Genomic DNA, 20,696 nt, shown 5'->3' on the forward strand with positions numbered 1-20,696 from the left:
GTCATTTTGAGGACTAAGGTGCACCTGACCCAAGCCATGATATTTTCATTTCAAGGAGCTCTGGTAGCGCAGTGGTTACAAATCGGGCTGCTAACCTCAAGGTTGCAGTTCAAAACTACCAGCCGTACCGCGGGAGAAAGATGAAGCATTCTGCTCCCATAAAGATTTACAGCCTCGGAAACCCTGTGCAGGGTCACTATGAGTCGGAACCGACTCCACCATACTTAACAACAACAACAAATGCATGCGAAAGCTGGATAATCAATAAGGACTGTAGAAGAGTTGATGCATTTGGTCTTAGAGAAGAATATTCAAGATAACCGCCTACTGTCCGAAGAGCAAACGGATTTGTGTTGGTAGAAGTATAATCAGAATGCTCCTTAGAAACCAGGATGGCCATATTTCATCTCTCATACTTCAAAAGTATTATCAGGAGGGACCAGTGCCTCTATGCTTGGTACAGTGGACTGTCAACAAAAGAGAGGACAACCCCCAATGAGATGGATTGGCACAGTGGCAGCAGCAACGGGCTCAAAGTGTAACAACAGTTGTGAGGATGGCACAGGACCGGGCAGGGTTTCATTCTGTTGTGCCTGAGATCTGTGAGTCGGATCCAACTTGAGGGCAGCTAACAACAACGAGGACAGTAACACCAACACCGGCACTCAGTGTTACAACAATGACAACGACAATAACACAGACACGCAGTGTTACAACAACGACAGTAACACCAACACTGGCACTCAGTGTTACAACAATGACAACGACAATAACATGGACACTCAGTGTTACAACAATGACAACGACAATAACATGGATACTCAGTGTTACAACAATGACAACGACAATAACACTGGCACTCAGTGTTACAACAATGACAACGACAATAACATGGACACTCAGTGTTACAACAATGACAACGACAATAACATGGACACTCAGTGTTACAACAATGACAACGACAATAACACGGACACGCAGTGTTACAACAACGACAGTAACACCCAGCAGTCAGTGTTACAACAACAACAACAACAATAACACCCAGCACTCAGTGTTACAACAACGACAACAACACGGGCACTCAGTGTTACAACAATGACAACAATAACACCCAGCACTCAGTGTTACAACAATGACAACAATAACATCGACAATAACAGTGTTACAACAATAACAATAACTCAGTGTTGCTTGGTGCTCCTTGTCATCCTTCATCCCTCAGAAGTGAGTGGGTTTAGGACCCACTCTACCCAGATATGACCTCGTTAGGTCACCTAAGAGAAGCCTCTTTCCAAAGAGGAAGATCCCTTCCACAGAATTCTTGTGCTGTGAAGAACCCTCTAGTCCACTTTGACTCATAGTGACCCTGTATAGGGTTCTCAAGGAGTGGCCTGTGGGCTTGAACCGCTGACCTTGGCATTAGCAGTCTAGTGCTACAGCACCACACCTGGACTCCTGCCACAGAATAGGGGCTAAGATTTCAAGACATACATGGAGCAGGAGGGGAGGATTGTGGGATGGAAGTAGGATACTTCATAACCGAACATTAAAAAAATTCTGGAAGAGCAACTTCACAGCAGCTGCTTTTAAGAAGGAGTTTATTTTATGTGCATCCTGGTGTGGTACTGTAGGATAAGCATTAGACGGCAAAGTCACTTTGAACTGCAAGGTAGGCAATTCAAACTTACCAGCTGTGTATGGGGTCCTGGTGTGGTGCTGTAGGATAAACACTGGACTGTCAACTGCAGGGTCAGCAGTTCAAAACCACCAGCTACTCCTTGGAAACCTTATATAGGTAGGGTTGCTGTGAGTCAGAACCGACTTGAAGGCACTTAACAACAACATCATTATGTATATGCCAGGAGCCCTGATAAGGTAGTGGATTACGTGGTATTGGGCTATTAGCTGCAAGGTCAGAAGTTTGAATCCACCAGCATCTCCAAGAGAGAAAGATGAGGCTTTCTGCTGCCATAAAGATTTAGAGTCTCTGAAACTCCGTGCAGGGTCTGTATGTGTCAGGACCAACTCAGTGGCACACAAAGAAGCAGCATTCTATATATATGGAGTCATAGTGTGACGCTGTAGGAGAAGCACTAGACTTCTAACCTCAAGTTGAATGGTTCAAACCCACCAGTCGCTCCTTAGAAACCCTGTACAAGATCACTCTGAATCGGAACTGATTCGATGGCACTTAACACCAGCCACTCCGTTATGAATATAATTATGCAAAACATACATCAAGTCTAGAATAATAACAATAAAAAAGAAAAGAAGATCTCCTAGCAGTCCGGGGCTGACTTCGCAGATATTCTTCCAAGGTGACAAGGACCTGTCCTGTTTCTACAGGGCCCTGGTTACCACAGCCACCACACTCTTCACCATGAGCCTCTGTTGATGGGAAATGGAGCTTTGGTTATGGTTCCCTGCCAGAGACTGAGTTTCCTGAAACTGTTTAAGTTTACACCAAGTCATAACAATGTCCCTGGCCTTAATAAAGCTCCATGATTCTTATCCAAAAGGGGTGTGGGGCTAAGGGCTGCATTTGGCTTATCTTTAAACTTCAGGACATGTGAAGAAAAGAGTTGTGAGACAGAAAACAAATGTGGTATATGCAAGTTGGCAGTGTTTTCGATGTGTTCTTCCAATAGCTTGACCTCCCCTTTATTCTCCAGCCTTCTCCTCTGAGTCTGGATGCCTTGTTGGGTGTAGTATAGTTCAGGGTGGCTTGTCAAGTGGGCTGGGTGGGCAGACAGACCTCAGCTCTGCCCTTTCCTAACTCTGCAATCTCGAGCAGGCCACTGAGTCTGCTTACGTGTCAGTTTGCTCATCTATAAAATGAAGCTAACAATGAAAGGCTGAAGCTAATCCATGAAAGGATTCTGTATGGGATTGTTCGCTGGGTTTCTGAGACTATGGGTTCACATACCTTCTTTGTTAGGAGCTACCTAACACCATCTTTTAGCTGCTAATTTAGAGATTGACAGTTCAAACCCACTCAGCTGCTCCATGGGAGAAAGATCTGGCAATCCACTCCTATAAAGATGGTGGTGATTACAGTTAGACACTGTCAAGTTGATTCCATCTCACATCGACTCTGCATGCAACAGAAGAAAGCACAGCCTGGTCCTACACCATTCTCACAATCATAGCCGTGTTTGAGCCCACAGCCACTGGGCCAGTCCATTTGTTGAGCGTCTACTTCTTTTTCACTGACCCTCTACTTTACAAAGCATGATGCTCTTCTCCAGGGACTAATTCCTCTTAATAACATGTCTAAAGTATCCGAGAGGAAGTCTCTCCATCCTCACTTCCAAGGAACATTCAGGCTGTACTTCTTCCAAGACAAAGTTGTTCGGTCTTCTGACAGTCCATGGTATGTGTAATATTATTTGCCAACACATAATTCAAATGCAACAATTATTTGTCAGATTTACTTAGTCATTGTCCAGCTTCACATGGATATGAGGTGATTGGAAACACCATGTCTGGAGTCAGGCACACCTTAATCCTCAAAGTGACACTTTTGATTTTTAATACTTTCAAGAGGTTTGCAGCAGATTTACCCAATGCAATATTTCATCTGCTATCTTGACTGCTCTTTCCATGGGCATTGGTTATGGATCCAAGAAAAATGAAAACCTTGACAACTTCATATTTTTTCCATAAAGAAAACCACATGAGCAATTCTACTCTGTCACACTGATTTGCTTTGGGTCAAAAGACAACTCAGTGGTACCTAACAATGGCACCATCTTGCTATCCCACCCCCACCCCAGACACACATACATATTCTTGGAAATGGCAAATTTTAATGCCCAACTAGAGAGAAAAGGAGGCAGACTTGCCTTTGGTGGAGACTGGAGTTTGTGAGATCTCATTTGTTGGACTGAGCCGCTGGTCTCATGAGCAAGTCCTTCCCTTTCAGAAGCTCCTCCTTCATCTCTCTGACTCGTTCTGTCATTTAAATGCAGCACAGGGCTCCTCACTCCCAGACAGGAAGTTGTTATTTGCCCTGTTTGTCCCTATCCCTCTCCTCCAGCACAATGTCTGTTCCATGAGACCAGGAAACATGTCTTTTCACATACAGCCGACACCCAAACCCACCACATTGGCTAGTACAGAAAACCCACTGCTGTCAAGTTGAGTGTGATTCAGACAGACCCCCCAGGACACAGTGGAGCTTCCCCCTTGGGCTTTCCTAGATGCTAATCTTTACAGAAACAGACTGCTAGGTCTTTCTTCCATGGAGTGGCTGGTGGGTTTGAATTCTCAACCTTTCAGCTAACAACCCAGTACATAACCACCATGTCACCCAAACCAAACCAAGTCCACTGCTGTTGAGTTCATGCTGACTCATGGCGACCCTTCAGGACAGAGGAGAGCTGCCCCACAGGGCTTTCAAGTTGCAAGGCTTTATGGCAGCAGACTGCCATGTCTTCCTCCCTTGTTGTTGATGGCTTCCAGTTGTCCGCCTTTGCGCTAGCAGCCTAGCATTTAACCAATGAGCCATCAGGGTTCCTCTGTTAAGAAGGTACCAGAGAAGTGTTTGTTGAATGAACCAATCAATGAGGGGCTGAATGACTTCCAGTTCATGATTGCCCCAAACTGTAGGTTTGTCTTTGTAGTGCCTTCTTGACCCACAGACTGTTTTCATCCAGTTCCCCCATTAACCCTTCCTTACCGAGCATCTTCTGTGTGTGAGGTCCTGTACTGGGCACTAGTATGTGGGGTGGTGGGCAAACCCAACATGGTCTCTGTATGAATTTCCTGTGACTGCTTGAACAAATGACTGCAAATGTGGTGCCTTGAAACAACCCCAAGGTATTATTGTCTAGTTGGTGGGGTCAGAAGCCCAAATTCATTTCCCCAGGCTACAATCAAGGTGTCAGCAGGACAGTTAGAGGACAGAATCTGCTTCCTTGCCTTTTGCTTGGAAGCTCCCTACATGCCTTGATTCATGGCCTGCTCCTGTATCTTCGAGTCCAATAGTGTAACATCTTCTGGTCTCTCTCATTCTGACTCTGACCCTCTTATCTCTCTCATAAGGACCCTTGCAAGTCCATTGGGCCCACTCAGACACTTCAGGATCATCTCCCCATTTCAAGATCCTTAACTCAATCACTCCTGCAAAGTCCCTTCCTCCAGGTAAGATACCAGGGCCACAGGTGCCAGAGACCAGGGCATGGATGGCTTGGCCTATCCCCATGGCTGTCCTCATGGAGTTTATAGCTCAGTGGGAAACGTGGGTGTTTACTGGGTAAGCATTCACATGAAAATTGGATTCTAGATTGTGATAAATGCTATGAAGGAAGAGTACAGCGCTGTCAGTAAATTCAAACCGGGACAAATGTAGGTTGAGGGTCAGAGTTCTGAAAGAGAAAGTGACTGACAGAGGAAGGAGTCTGTGCTCAGGTAGAAACATGGGAGGACCCGAAAGCACGTCCCCCATGGCCCAAGTACTGTAGCCTAGGACAGTGTGACTGCACACAGCCAGGGCTGAGGTCTCATTGGGCCTTTCAGACTTGGCAAGAGTTTCTAGTGCAGTGGGAAGCAATGGGAAGGTTAGAGCTGCCATAATCAGGTCAGAACTTTGAACTGGTTCAAAATATTCAGCAACTGCTATTATAAACAAGGGCCACCAACTCTGTTGCCTATGGCATACTGACCCAAGTCGGATAAGCACTGGACTGCTAATCCCAATGTCAGTGGTTCAAACCCACCAGCTACTCCTAGGAAACATGGTCGCTATGAGTCAAAACTGGCTCCACGGTACTTAACAACAACAGGAAGACTAAGGTGTGCTGAACCCAAGCCATGGTATTTTCAGTCACCTCATATGCATACGATAGCTGGACAGTCACTAAAGAAGACCAGAGAAGAACTTTGAATTTTCGTGTTGGTGAAGCATACTAAATATACCATGGACTATCTGAAGAATGAACAAATCTGCCTTGAAAGTAGCACAGCCAGAATTCTTCTTAGAAGTCAGGTAGGTGAGACTTCATCTCATGTGCTTTGGACATGTTATCAGGAGGAAGCAGCCCCTGGAGAAAGACATCATGCTTGGGTAAGTAGATCAGTGAAATAGAGGAACCTCCCCAACAAGATGGATTAACCCAGTGGCTACAACAGTAGGTTCAAGCATAACAACAGTTGTGAGGATGGTGCATGATTGTACAGTGTACAACAGTTCTGTTGTATGTGGGTTATGTACATAAGAACCAACTCAATGGTACCTAACAACAACAATAATGAGGAAACAAATAACTTTTGCCTTTTCAAAGATGGCGGCCAACCGTGCAGCATTGAATGTGTGAAACTCTCCAGAATCATGCTAATAATCCAATCTCCTGCCTCAGACTCCAGAACCTTTCAGAAGGCAGGACTGTGGCAGGACTTTTGAGAACAAAAATATTGACAGCACACCTTTACAGCTTCCTGATTGGCCACCGTCTTTGAGTAGGGCACAGCTATTGGTTTTCTACTAAAGTCAAAATGCCACGGCAACAGATTTGGTTGCTATGCAATGCATACATGGCCCTTGTTTACAGTAGCATTTACAGAACATTTTGAGCTGCTTCAAAGTCCTGGATCCGATTCCTTCTGGAAGATCATTCAGTGGGCACACAAGAATGGATATGTTTCAGAGTTGCCTGCTTGTCTGTCTGCCTCTCTCCTGGCCACCTGAAGCCCCCGGCCCCCTAGTCCAGAGCCACGTAGCTCTCCTGAGCCCTCAAGTAGTCCTCTCTGGTGTCCAGTGTCAGCTTCCCAGCCCCACCCTCCTCTCCCTTTCAGTCATCAGCAGGGAGCATGTGGAGGGCGGAAGACGCCAGGAGGTCGCTGGCATTGCGCAGAGATGTCTGAGTGCCCTGTTGCCTGACACCTGTCCCTTCTCAGATGCCCACCCCTCCTACTTAAGAAGTGTAACAGCCAGCTAACCTTTTCTCCCCACGTGGAATCCCCCCATTGAAGCTGGAGCTTGGGAGGGAAGAGAGCAGCTAAGCTTCTTAATAACCCCACCCCCTGGGTAGTTTTTCTTTGTTAATTTTAGCTACTTGTTGATGAACAACATGACTGTGTGTGATGACAGACCGAGGTCGCCCCACAGAAAAAGGCCCCTGCCTTCTTGGAGGTGGATTTTCTTTGGAAGTTTGCGCTCCATGATCCGGGATAAGTGGCTTCCCGTCCCAGACCCTGATTTCCCAGATTAAAGAATGCATCTATGTGGACCCCTCCTCCTTGAGATATTTTGGAATTGGACTAAGCAACAACTTTCTGCTGTTTTACTTACAAATGAGAGTTGATGGGCTGAGCACACACAGGCTTGCATTAATTCCAATTCCAGGAGGTGTGGTCAGTCTTACTTTCTCAAAGCACGTGACTTCGCATTTGAACTCTACAAATGTCTCTTAGATTATAAGTCATTCTTGCTTATTAATTAAGAGCTTAGAAAGATGTCGGAGTCCCGGGTGGTGTGAAATGTGAACACTTTCAGCTGCTAACACTAATAGATTGGGGGTTCGAGTCTGCCCAGAAGCACTTTGGAAGAAAGCCTAGTGGTCTAGTTCCAAAAAGCAGATAGATGTTGGATACTATGTGAAGCGCAGTGTGCCGCCATGAGGCAGACTCAACTTGGCAGTAATTGGTTTTAGTAAGGTCTTTGCTAATTCAGCACAGCTTCCTGGGGTGGCGCTCTAAGACAAGCACTGGACTGCAATCACAGGGTTCAAACCCCTCAGTCCTTCCTTGGAAATGGGACACAGGGTGGCTAGGAGTCAGAACCCACTGGATTGTACTTAACAACAACCATACTTCCTCAGCACCCACTGTACCTCCTTGTCTCACACTCAGATATGCTCATCCCCTATGGAGACTTTTAATATCCACATTGCACACATGTGTAAACCAAGCCTTGGGCAGGGTAAGTTTCTTGCTCCAACTTTTCATAAGTTGCCAAAGGCAGAGCAGGAATTCAGCTTTATGCAGCCAGCTTCTTGGCCCCTGGCTCATACCCACTAGACTAATACTTGGCAAATCCCTCTTGGGACATTTAAATAATTTCTCTGTTTCCCTTTAAATAATACTGTGGTGCACGTTTTTGCTGATGTTGTTAACTGCCACTGAGTTGGTTCAGGCTCAGAGCAACCCCGTAGAGGGTTTCTGAGGCTGTAAATCTTTGTGGGAGCAGAAAGCCTCATCTTTCTTCTACAGAGTGGCTGGTGGGCTCCAGCTGCTAACTTTGTGATTTGCAGCCCAGTGCTTATCCTACAGATACATCTGAGAATATTTCTGATTACCCCTTTAAAAGAAATCCCTGGAGAGTAAAATGGGCAACGCTGGGCCAAAGCCCACGTGCATTTTCAATGCTCTTGTTGCATGAGGTTGCCCTCTCTGAAGACTTCCCCACTGATACTTCCATCACAGGTAGAGATTTAAAATAGCTGGTGTGAGAAGCCTTTGTCTGGGTCCTGTTTCACACCTTCCTCTTCAGGCCCCTACCATCAGCTCTACATGGAGAAGTCTCTTGCTGGCTCGTAGCCCTTTACTGGGGGGTTTGCTGCCTATCCTCATGTAGCCTAGGGAACAATTCCCCGCCCTTAACTCTGAGCATCTGGAGGACAGAGTAGTAGTTGCTTCATCTTTTCAGCTCTGATGCCTGCTAACCCACTGTGTGTCAGAGTAGAACTGTGCTCTTCGTCAGAGCGGTTTTAATGGCTTTTGTTGTTGTATTTTGGAGTGGGGAGTACACTGCCAGACCATTTTTCCAAGGTGCCCTAGGTGGACTCAAGCCTTTCAGTTGCAACTGGGCATGCTGTTTGTACCACTAGGGACTCCGACATCATAGCATCAAGCCAGGAGAAGCAACCCAGTGCCATCATGGAGCCCCAATATGGAGAGGAGAATTGCTCCATAGGGTTTGCAAAGCTGTGTCCATTACTGAAACAGCTGAATGCTTATCCACTGGACCAATAGGCTTTCTTTACAACACAGTTGTTATTAAGTGCTGCCGAGTTGGTTCTGACTCATAGCGACCCCGTACAGGGTTTTTGAGGAGTTGTTGGTGAGCTTGAACTACTGACCTAGGGGTTCAAACTGACCTTGCAGTCCAGCACATTAACCAGCAGCACCACACCAGGACTCCTTAGTAGGATGTCCTTAAATCATTTTGAGCCAAATACATGGGTTACCCAAGAATCCAACAGGGTATCAGGCAGGGATGAACAGTTCTTGGATGTTCTATATAATGAGGTTCCCCTATAATTCTCTCTTGATTTCAAGTTGTTTCTTTACTCATAGTTAGCATGATTGGTGAGGGCATGTTTCTTTACTGTCTTCTCAACTATACCACTAGGTCCATAAGGGAAGGGAGAGCTGTCTGATTTATCATTGTTTCCCTCGTGCCAAGCCAAACACCGGGCAGATCATTGTTGCTGGGTATTGTTGAGTTAGTGTGGGTTCACCATGGCCTCATATGACAGTGTAACAACTCAGTAAGCACTCATCAAGTACACTGATGGATTCATGAATAAGCATGAAGCTTGTTTGTTTTGGAAGGTTTGTAGCTAATCTTAGTGGCATCCTTAGAGAGATGAGCTGTGGAACACAAACAGTGTGACTCCCTTCCTTGGGATGCTTGGTTTTCAGGAAGGAGAGTTGGCCTCAGTGTTTAGGACTCTGTGTCTTTACCTTTGTTTTCAGTACCTCTTAATTTAAGGAGCTCTAGTAGCATAGTGGTTATGAGTCGGGCTGCTAACCTCAAGGTCAGCAGTTCGAAACGACCACCTGTTCCGCTGGAGAAAGATAAGGCTTTCTGCTCCCATAAAGGTTTTCAGCCTGGGAAACCCTCTGTAGGGTCGCTCTGAGTCGGAACGGCACACCACCACTTCCTAATTTGGGTTGTCAGCAGATGTGTGGAAACCCCGAGGCTTGAGCAGACCATGACCCACGGTCACTGTGGGACACTCACTTGGTGTTTTCTTTCTTTTGCAAGGGTCCCACTACTACAAATACAAGCAACAGTTCATCTTCCCGGGTGAGTTGTGTGGGCTAGAAACAGCCCCTTTCCAGCAAGCCCCATTGAGGTGCAATAGCCGCTGGAATAGAGGAAAGGGGGTGCTGGTGGGCTGGATGAGGCCATCCAGGTTAGTGGGGACCCCAACCAGACCCCTGACAGGATGTGAACACGGAGAAAGAAAGTATGGGGGCAGATCCCAAGGGCTCAATGGGAAGGCCTGAGAGGGTGGGCTGCAGGGAGATGATGGGCCCCACACCAGGGGCCCAGAGCCCCATGGGAGGGGAGAGATGTCCACAGGGCTTTGAGTTGGGTAGGAGCAGCTTCATCATCCAGAGGGAACTCAGGAGGGTGGGGGATTCATAGCTCACCAGATGATTCGGGGCAGAACCTGGGGAGTTCTGGCAGTGCCTAGTCAATGGGGGTGGGGGGTTGGACTCCGAAGGAAGTTGTCTGGATCACTGTATGTCTGACAAGATGGATGGACTTCGGGTGCTCGAGGAAGGAAAAAAGGGTACTTACTGGCCCACTCTAAAGTCCCACCATTCCAGGGAAAGTTCCTGACCATCAGCATTCTCCCAGGAATCAGGTATTTTGGGGTGGCGTGGTCTCCATATTTGTCCTATCTCTGGTTTTCAGATGTGGTACCGGTGCCGGAGACGCCAACTCGGGCGCCACAAGTTATCCTGCATCCTGTGACCTCGAACCCAATGTGAGTGAAACAGACACCCTCACCCCCTGCTGTGAGCTTCCACCGCAGTCCTCCCACGGGGTCACTACCCTGCCTTCTTTCTTCTTCTTCTTGGGATGGATGGAATGGGCAGGGGTGGGGAAGAAGTACAAGAAGGACAGAGAGACAAGGGAAGGGAATCAGGCCCACAGAGGGAGAGCCCCAGTCCAGGCTGAGATCTGGGGGCCCTGTGGGATCAACTCAGCTGTGCTCCTTAGACCTGAAGGGCCAGACCACTTCACAGGTCCCCCTGCAATCTCCAAGATTACATCCCCCAGGCGACAGCTAGAGCTTAAAGAAGGGCAGTCACTCAGAGCTGCTCACCTGCTTTTCAAAAACTCAATTTAGGTTTATATAAAGGATCAGTAAAAGACAACCCAGGGGACAAATCCAGCCTGCCTCTGGTATTTAGAAATAAAGTTTTATTGGCACACAGCCACGCACATTTGTTTACATATGGTCTGTGGGTGCTCTCTAGCTACAACAGCAGAGTTTAGTAGTTACAACCACGGCTCTGTGGCCCACAGACCTGAAAGTGTTTACTGCCTGGCCTTTTATAGACCAAGGTTACTAACCCCCTGTCTGTGTATTTACAACAATCATATAAGCTCCATTTAGAAATGTTGGAATGCTTGTAAACAAAGAAAGAGCAAATAATCCTTCATAATCCCAGCAGTCAGCATGTGGAGACAGGCTCTTCTATTTTCCATAGTTGTGGTTTATAGTTTATGCCATTTCCACTCTCCTTTATTACCTTTAATGCTCTAGAAATCCATTGTCCACTTCATTCCAGACTGTTCATAAGCATTGCTTTTAATGACTGGAAGATGTCCTCCTATTGGAAGAATAGTTTCCTTGACCATCTCCCTATTGCTGACTCTCACCTAAGTCCCGTATTTCACTCTTACAACACTGCAGTGAAACATCTTCATCTGTGGATCCACAGACACAGATTCACTCTCTGGGTGGTCTGCGGCTTTTGCAAAGCTGCCATGGAATCACTTTTGTTAACTTACCTTCTCTGGTTGTGCCCAAACTCTGGGGTAGGTGAGGGAGCTCATGGTAGTTGGGTTCATTTCCCAACTCTCATTTTTGCCTACTTGCTTTTTCTCCTGCCTCCTCGAACTGGCCCCCTCCTCTCTGACCTGAGTCACGGACTTTGTTAAAGACTCCAAATGGTACATCTCTGGAATCAAAGCTGTGGCAATTTGCTGGAGGGTCTTGTGCTGACATCTAGCTCTGGATCCCTTCTCTGCATCACATAAACCTGTTTCACAATGTGTTCAAGTCGAGCCCCAGGTTATTAACTGACAGTAAGGGAGTGCTAGAGAGAGCCAGAGTCAGTAGCTGCCTGCCTGTGAGCTGCTTAAATCTGCGTGGAGTTATGGGAACAGACTCTGCAGAAGGGGAATCATTTAATCACTCAGCCAGGATGCAAGGAGGGGGCTGCTCCTCTTGTTGTCAGATGTGGGGAGGGGCTCCAGCTGTACTTGACCTTGGAGCCGCCCCACACACGTCAGCTGTCACTGTGCGGTTTCACTCTGCCCTGCAGCCTGGACTCTCAGTAAGTGGTTCATAGGATGCTTCACGACTCACCCTTCTTTCTCCTTCCGTTAGTCCTGGTGCCTCTCGCTCTCCCACTGGAGACAAGTCCTTGGACTCTGTCTATAAGGTTGGAGTTTCCTGGGGTCTGGGATTCAGAAGAGGAATCCGAGAGAGAATCTGCTAAGCTGCCACTGGGGAAATAGGAAAAGGGCCAGGGATTCACTGTGATCATCTCTTCCCACCAGAGCAAACCCATTACCGTCACCCCCATCCACCCTGCAAACCTGAACACATCCTTTACCCCAACATACATCTCTTAACAAACACTGTGACCAACATCATATCACGTGCCATGCACTCTGACCCTACACCCCCAATCCACATGCACCATCAACATACAGCATGATCTCCAACACTCCCAGTATGCAGCCCTGACTCATACGCACACAGGCAGCCCCTACACAGATGACAGCCCATAACATCACACAGACTCACTCAGCCCCGCCCATTCCCTTACCCAGCATGCTTACATACTGGATGGTCAGACACTCACTACCTGGGCCTCCTCATCCAATCCAGTTTCACTGCATCTTCCACCCTCATTCCCCTCCACACACCCTGATTCAGGTTGGCAAGAGCCTTGGAATTTCCTGCCTGCGCCCTCACTCACACGTGGTGTTGGGTCCTGACCACTCTGGCCCTGCGTGTACAGCATCTGCAGCCTGCATTGCAGTAGCCATGTGGCTGCTTACAGTTGGGAGCCATGCCGGCTTCAGTTCTGTATCCCTCTCACGAACTAAAGCTGTCTGTGGAATGCTGTTCTCATCCAATGAAGGAAGGAGCAGAGCAGCAAATGAACACGAGAATCTTTCCAAAAGGCTGACTTGGAGTCAGCCTTGGTGGATCTGAGGAATCCTCTCTTAGTGAACACCTCGAAGCTAAGAGCTCATGGCTCTCCGACCCAAGGCATCCAGACCTGTTAAAAAGGAAGCTGCTAGCTTGGTGGGGTCCCAAGCTATCAAGAAAACAAAGCCCTGAGCAGCCCAGAAAGTCTACTGAGTGGGCCCTGCACGCTGCTGCCTTATGGCCAGGCTGTGTGGCTGAAGCGTTGGAATCAGGGGCCTGGTGCTAAGAACTCTGCAGTTTTGGAGTTCTCCGGTGCTGAGTAAACTCAAAGCATGGCCCTGCCTTTTCACCTGACAGTCACGTTTTCTTTCTTTCTTTCTTTGAAGCTTGGAAGGAAATCCATTACTTCAAATTGAAGTGGAGCCGACCTCTGAGGTAAGACTAGAAGGCGGTGAGGCACCTTTCCCCAGGAGCTGCTCAGAAAGTAGCACAGCCGTTTGATGTCTTCAGTGACACAGAGGGCTGGGGCAACGAGGGGGTGCAGACGCCCTGTTTGATGGATGTGCTAACTTGGGGGCATTTAACAAGTGCCGGCCCCTCCCGGCATCCAGCCTAATGGACCGTTATATGGTGTGCATCACGGAAAAGTAAGATGTGCGCAAGTTGGCAAGAGATTTGCATTCTAAGTTGAAAAATCAGCTCTGAACTGGGTGGCTCCCAAAGAGGTTGTGCTCCACTGCTTCAGAAAAAAATCCTGGTGGGGGTGGGGGGCTCTGGGATGTCAGGCTTGGATGAGTATTGAGAATGTTCCAGAGCTGCTGCCCACCTGGTCAGGGCAAACAAATGAAGTGTCACAACCCCTAGGCTCTGCCAGTTTGTCCCCCAGTCTGGAAGGAATAAGCCAGGGTTCCCTGAGACAATGCTTGCCTTTTCTGAAATAACTGATATGTGGCAGGTGGAAGGGATTCTGGGAGAAGCCAGTGTTTTCTGTGTCATTTCTATTGATTGTGTAGGTGGGGCTACTTTGCGCAGGTGTTCTGGGTCAGGCAGACCTGTACCACTCGTGAGGTCACCTGTTCAGGGCTGTCTCGGCAGGTTCCCTGGGGCCCCTCACTGGCTTAGCTACCTGTTGCTCCACACTCCGGGCACCCCAGCCACCATGCTGGAAAGGTGGGTCCTTTGAGGGTATAACCCGAGTGTATCTGAATCAGTTGGGTGAGTAACCTAAAATGCGGAATTCTGGCCCTCATCTCTGAGAGTCAGACTCAGTAGGTCTGGGTGGCACCCAGGACTCTGAATTTTCTCAAGCATCCCAGGGGTGGTCAGATGTATGCGAAAAACTGTATGCGTTGCATGTGCAATGGATCTTGGCTGAAAGCAGAGAATATCAGAAAGATGTTTACCGGTGCTTTACTGAATATGCAAAGGCTTTTGATTGTGTGGATCATGACAAGCTATGGACAACATCGTGAAGTTTGCATATTATGGAACATTTAATTGTCTTCATCAGGAATCTGTACTTGGACCAAGAGGCAGTTATTCGAACAGAGCATGGGAACACTGAATGTTTTAAAATTGGGAAAGGTGTGCGACAAGGTTGTGTTCTTTCACCATACTTATTCAACCTGTATGTTGAGCAAATAATCTGAGAAGCTGGGTTCTATGAAGAAAAACGTGGCACCAGGATTGGAGGAAGACTCATTAACAACCTGTGATGTGTAGATGATACAATCTTGCTTGCTGAAAGTGAAGAGGACTTAAAACATTTACTGATGATGATCAAAGAGCACAGCTTTCTGTATGGATTACATCTCAATGTAAAGAAAACAGAACTCCTCACCACTGGACCAGTACACAACATTCTTATCAACAGAGAAAAGATTGAAGTCAAGGACTTCATTCTTCTTGGATAAACTATCAACACTCATGGAAGCAGCAGTCAAGAAATAGGAGGATGTATTGCATTGGGCAAATCTGCTGCACAGGAACTTTTTAAAGTGTTGAAGAGCAAAGATGTAGGCTTGAGGACTAAGGTGCACCTGACCCAAGCCATGGTATTTTCAATAATCTCATATGCATGCAAAAGCTGGACAGTAAATAAGGAAGACTGTAAAAGAATTGATGCATTTGCATTATGGTGTTGGAGAAGAATACTGAAAGTGCCATGGGCTGCCAAAAGAACCAATAGATCCATTTTGGAAGAAGTGCAGCCAGAGTGCTCCTTGGAGACCAAGATGGCCAAACTTTGTCTCTCATACTTTGGACATAATTGTCATGAGGGACCAGTCGCTGGAGAAGGATATCATGTTTGGCAATGTGGAGGGTCAGAGAAAAAGAAGGAGAACCCCCCAATGAGATGGATTGGCCAGTTGGCGTCGTCAATGGACTCAAGTGTGGCAACAGTAGTGAGGTTGACCCAGGATCGGGCAGTGTTTCATTCTGCTGGGCATAAGGTCGCTATGAGTGGGTACCAACTAGATGGCACCTAACAACAACAACAAATATGGGTCTCAATCTTATTGAACACCTTACACCACCCCTGGGGGCAGCTATTATTACCCTGGGGTGGCACTGTTGAATAAGCACTGGACGTCTGACTACAGGGTTGGAGGTTCAAACTCACTAATTGCCCCTTGGAGATCCTATATAAGGTCTGTATGAGTTGGAACTGATTCCACATCATTTAGTACCAACTTTACAGAAAAGAAAGGGAAACTCAGATAAGGGCAATGCCCTGCCCAAGATCACAGAGAGGTCAGGGTCATGTTCAATCGGTCTGACTGGTGACCCATTCGATTACCTCAGGTAGGTTCAGTAGTAGAATTCCCACCTCCCACAGGGAGACACGGGTTCGATTCCTGGCCAGTGTATCCCTCCTGTCAGCGGAGGCTTGCTTGTTGCTGAACAGGTCTCAGCGGAATTTACAGACTCAGATGGAAACAAGGTCTGGTAATGTTCGTCCACGATTCAGCCAGCGGAAACCCTAGAGATTACAGCAGTCTGATCCACAGCTTATCAGGGTGTGCCACACGACTGGGCGCACTGCATCCTATTGTTACGGGGTCACCGTGAGTCGGGGGCAGACTCGATGGCAGCTAACACCAGCAAGAATGAAAGATCACACTCAAATGTCTCCTGCCCTCCCCAGCTGCCCTAGAAGCTCCGGCATCTTCCAGTTTCTTGTCTGTCCTAAATTCCTAGAAGGAAGCAGACTCTTCCTAATGAGAGAGCTATGGTTTGTCCGATGCATGTACGTGCTGTGCCTGTACGTTAGTGTGTTATTTTTATTTGTAGTCCTGCTGTGTTGCTGTGGGAATAGAGCAGTGAACCACAAGATCGGTTTGAGCCACAAGATCGACAGTTCTAACTCACCAGCCACTCCTTAGAAACCCTATACAGGGTTGCTATGAGTCAGAACCAACTTGATGGCACTTAACAACACCTTTGTCACTGAGTCTCTGGGAAGCACAAACACTTAAGTTGCTTACTGCTAACCAAAGGTTTGGAGGCTCAAGGTCACCCAAAGGTGCCTCAAAATAAAGACCTGGTGATCTTCTTCCAAAAAAACAGCCTTTGAAAACCCTATGGAGCAACAGTGGCATTGATTAATTAGGGCTTCAACATTAGGAGCTGAGAAGCTGCAATCTTCATGCTAGTTCTTGCTGTGACCTACAGCATGGTACTCCGTAGGTGACCCACGCCCCTGGCTGACCTGGGACTTGGGGGAGGGGGCAGTTCCTGGGATGTGGGCCTTTCAGTGCCCAAACTGGGGCAGTCCCAGTAAAGCAGATAGGGGTCCCCTGCAGTACTCCTCTGTATTTCTCCCTCAGCAAAAAAGAGAGAGCAAAGGTACACAATATGATTGCAGCCGCTCGTTACCTGGGGGAAGAAAGAGAGTGTGCACACACCAGGAGAACATGCAGGGAAAGAAAGACCCACGCAGACCCTCGGGGCGAGGCCAGGTTGGGGCAGGCATAGCTTTAACCTCTCCTTGCTCTGGCCACAGAATGAAGAGGGCCACCAGGAAACGGAGGAGTCAGAGGATGACTTTGAGGAGATGAACCTGTCCCTACTCTCTGCCCGGAGCTTCCCACGTAAGGCCAGCCAGACCAGCATCTTCCTCCAGGAATGGGACATCCCCTTCGAGCAGCTGGAGATGGGTGAGCTCATCGGCAAGGGCCGCTTCGGGCAGGTGTACCACGGCCGCTGGCACGGAGAGGTGGCCATCCGGCTGATCGACATTGAGAGGGACAACGAGGACCAGCTGAAGGCCTTCAAGAGGGAGGTGATGGCGTACAGGCAGACGCGGCACGAGAACGTGGTCCTCTTCATGGGCGCCTGCATGAGCCCGCCCCACCTGGCCATCATCACCAGGTTAGTCCCACCTGGGCAGGGGTGATGCAAAAAACCCCTGCTTGTAGCCGGCCTGAGGTAGTTCACCAGCTCAGCCATCTTTGCGATTGCTGATGCGGATAATACTTTTTATGCGAAGTCTCTTCGTGTAAGCATGTCTTGGAGGGACCATTCAGTGGGGAGTCTGAAAAGGTGGGTCTCACCCCCTCTCTGTTCCAAGTGTTTGTTCACAACACCTCAGAGATTCAAGTTCTCCATAGGTACAATTAAATGTTGTTGTTAAGTGCTGTTGAGTTGATTCCGACCCATAGGAACCCTGTATAGGGTTTCCAAGGAGCAGCTGGTAAGCTTGAACCACCAACCTTGCTGTTCAAACAACTTTGCAGTCTGACGCATTAGCCCACAGCACCACACCAGGGCTCCTGTAGAACTGAACAGATAAGGCTAAACCAAGGGTGAATGTTTTTGTCTAGAGCAGGCCCAGTGGTAAATATTTTCAGCCTTGGGAGCCACATGGCCTTTGTCATAACTATTCAACTCTACTATGGTTGCACAAAAGCAGACACGGACGTATGTGAACAGATTAGCTGTGTGCCAATAAAACTTTATTTATAGGAACAAGTGTCAGGCTAGATTGGTTGGCCGATCCCCACATTAAGATTCTGATGAATCATACCTTGGCATATTCACAGTTTGCCATCATTGTTAGGAATATCCAGGATCTGTGACCTATGGGCACACAGAAGGAAGGGGTAGTTAATGGAGAACAGACATTAAAAGAACATCAGATAATAGTGACTTTCTTGGACTCGCTCTTCAACCCATAAAGACCTCTGGTTTTAGCTGCATAGCTGGGGAAAAATTCTTTGGCGTATTTCAAACTCTGGCATTTGCTCCCCTGTTGGCACGAGGCTGGGCCACAACTGTGACATGCTTGGTATGGCTGGTGGTATAAAAGGTCATTGGAGCCCTTCCCTTCCCAATCTCAAGCAGTAAGATCCCAAAGGCACAAGACTTGTATCTTGGGTGGTGTGGTAGCAGGAGCTGTAGACTCAGGGAAGGGTTGGTGTGCCTTCGAGTGGTTCTCTGTTGACACAAAGCCTCTTTGCATCCATATATGTGATATCTAGGGGATCAGTTGTTGTGGTTCACTGCTGTGGGCGCCAACTCGTATCCCTACGTCCCCTGAAACTGAACGCTGCCCAGTTCTATACCATCTTCATGAGCTGGTCTGCTCACGTCTGTTGCCCAGTGTGGGTTTTAATTGTCTGCCAACCAATAGACAGTATTCTGCTGTGATTCATAGAGTCTTCATTGGCTGGTTTTGGAAGTAGATCTCCAGGCCTTTTTTCCTAGTGTTACTCTGAAAGCTTTGCTGAAACCTCATCACCATGGGTGACCCTGCTGGTGTCTGAGATACTGGCGCCATTGCTTTCAGCATTATAGTAGCACGCAAGCCACCACAGTACCACAGCCTGACAGATGGGTGATTAGTAAAGGTCTGCTCCTTGTCCTTCACCATTGGTGATGCAGTTGGTGGCTTGACTAGAGCCCCTGTATTGAATGATGGGTGCTTGCAAAGGACTGGCAAGGTAGGGCTGATCATTCTTCCATAAGCCAGTGTTTAAAGGGTGATTCTCAGATCTGCGCAGGCCAGAGGTGACCTTCAAACATTCAGCCTCCGTACTGCTCAGAGGCTGAACTCTCCTGATTATGCAAGTGTGTCAGTAAGGGTTTGCTGAATGACAAACTGCCCCCAAACGTGGTGGGTTTTCTTTCTTTTGTGGACAGTTCTGGTCTGAGCAAGGCTCAGCAGCTGGGCTTTTGTATGTGTTTGTGGTCAGTTGCCGTGTAAGCGAGGTGTACCCTCACTCACATGACTGTTGGTTGATAAATTGTTAGCTGTGGTGCCTTACGTCATGGTCTCTCGTCCTCCAACGGGCAAGCTCAGGCTCATTCCTCCTATAGGCAAGCTCAGGATATTCCCATAGTTCTCTCAGAGCCCCAGGTACCACAGCAGATCAAGTCCTAACGCACAAGTGCTTTCCAAGCCTTGTCTGGCGTTGCATTGTCAGTGTCCACTGGCCGAAGCAAACCATGTGGTCAGCCTAGATTTAACACCAGGTGCCATCAAGTCAGCTCTGACTCATGGCAACCCCGTGTGTTATCAGAGTAGAACTGAGCTTGATAGGGTTTCCACAGACTTTTCAGAAGCAGATTGCCAGACCTTTCTTTAAGGTGCCTCTGGGTAGACTCAAACATCCACCGTTTCCATTAGAAGCCAAGCACCACAGAGACCCTTCCTCCACCCCAGATGTGGAGAAGCCGACTTAGCCCTGCGGCAGGAGTGTCTGCAGTGTCACATTGTGATACTGAGCTGCAGGAGGGGCAGGTCTGTGGTTCTCTTCCTGCCTCCTCTTCTTACCGCTCAGCGGGGATGGACCAGGTGATTGTGAAGTGGTTTGATGGTATATTCCCCAGCACTGCCTTTTCTCCCACAGAGCTGACCTGTCGCTTACCCCAGCTTTCTTTCTGTTCCGATCTATGACCTGGTGGCTCTTTGTCTTGACCTCCCTAAATGAGAGAGGGAGGCGGTGGTGGTTCAGTAGTGGGACTCGCACCTTCCAGGACGGTGTCATGCCCACCTTACAGTGAAGGCTGTGTATTGCTATGACACTGAACAGGTTTCAGAGGAGCTTCCAGACTAGGAAGAAAGTCCTGGCAATCTACTTTCCCAGATCAGCCAGTGAACAGCCTATGGGTAACACTGGTCTAAACCCCAGCCAATCACGGGGCTGGCACTGGGCCAGGCTGTTTCCTTCCATTGTGCTTAGGTTCACAGGGTTGTGTCTAGGGCAGGTAACAACAACAAAACGAGAGGAATTTTGAAATCCATCATCATGTTTCCTCCCGGCCTATCTAGTAGTCTCTGTTCTCTTGCTCCCGGCTTCTGGGTGTTATCAGTGGAGCCCAGTTACCCATGCCTTCCTTGGCCCCTTCCCTGGGCCACTCACTGGGAGTGTAGAGTTCACAGCTGCCCAACTACACCAGTAGTTGTAGAAATGTGCCACTCGGCCTGCTCTACAGCTGCTCTGCGGTCCTTTTCCATTATGCCCCAAACTGTGACCGACGTCCCCACCTCCACCCACCCCCCCAACACCACACATGCCTACCATGCCTGTCTACAGATTTCACAAACAACACGCC

At 48.1% G+C, this 20,696-nt stretch overlaps 1 protein-coding gene across 1 annotated transcript in view; it reads left to right on the forward strand.

Moving 5' to 3' along the window:
- Window positions 1–20,696, forward strand: part of KSR2 (kinase suppressor of ras 2) — a 479,616-nt gene that overhangs the window by 395,769 nt on the left and 63,151 nt on the right. The window contains exons 11-14 of the mRNA XM_006865465.1: window positions 9,995–10,036; window positions 10,655–10,727; window positions 13,523–13,571; window positions 17,143–17,510. Of these exons, the coding sequence (XP_006865527.1) occupies window positions 9,995–10,036; window positions 10,655–10,727; window positions 13,523–13,571; window positions 17,143–17,510 (532 nt within the window). The remainder of the gene's footprint in view (window positions 1–9,994; window positions 10,037–10,654; window positions 10,728–13,522; window positions 13,572–17,142; window positions 17,511–20,696) is intronic.

The sequence above is a fragment of the Chrysochloris asiatica genome, unplaced genomic scaffold, assembly GCF_000296735.1.
Source record: "Chrysochloris asiatica unplaced genomic scaffold, ChrAsi1.0 scaffold00078, whole genome shotgun sequence".
In the NCBI taxonomy this organism is placed as follows: Eukaryota; Metazoa; Chordata; class Mammalia; order Afrosoricida; family Chrysochloridae; genus Chrysochloris; species Chrysochloris asiatica.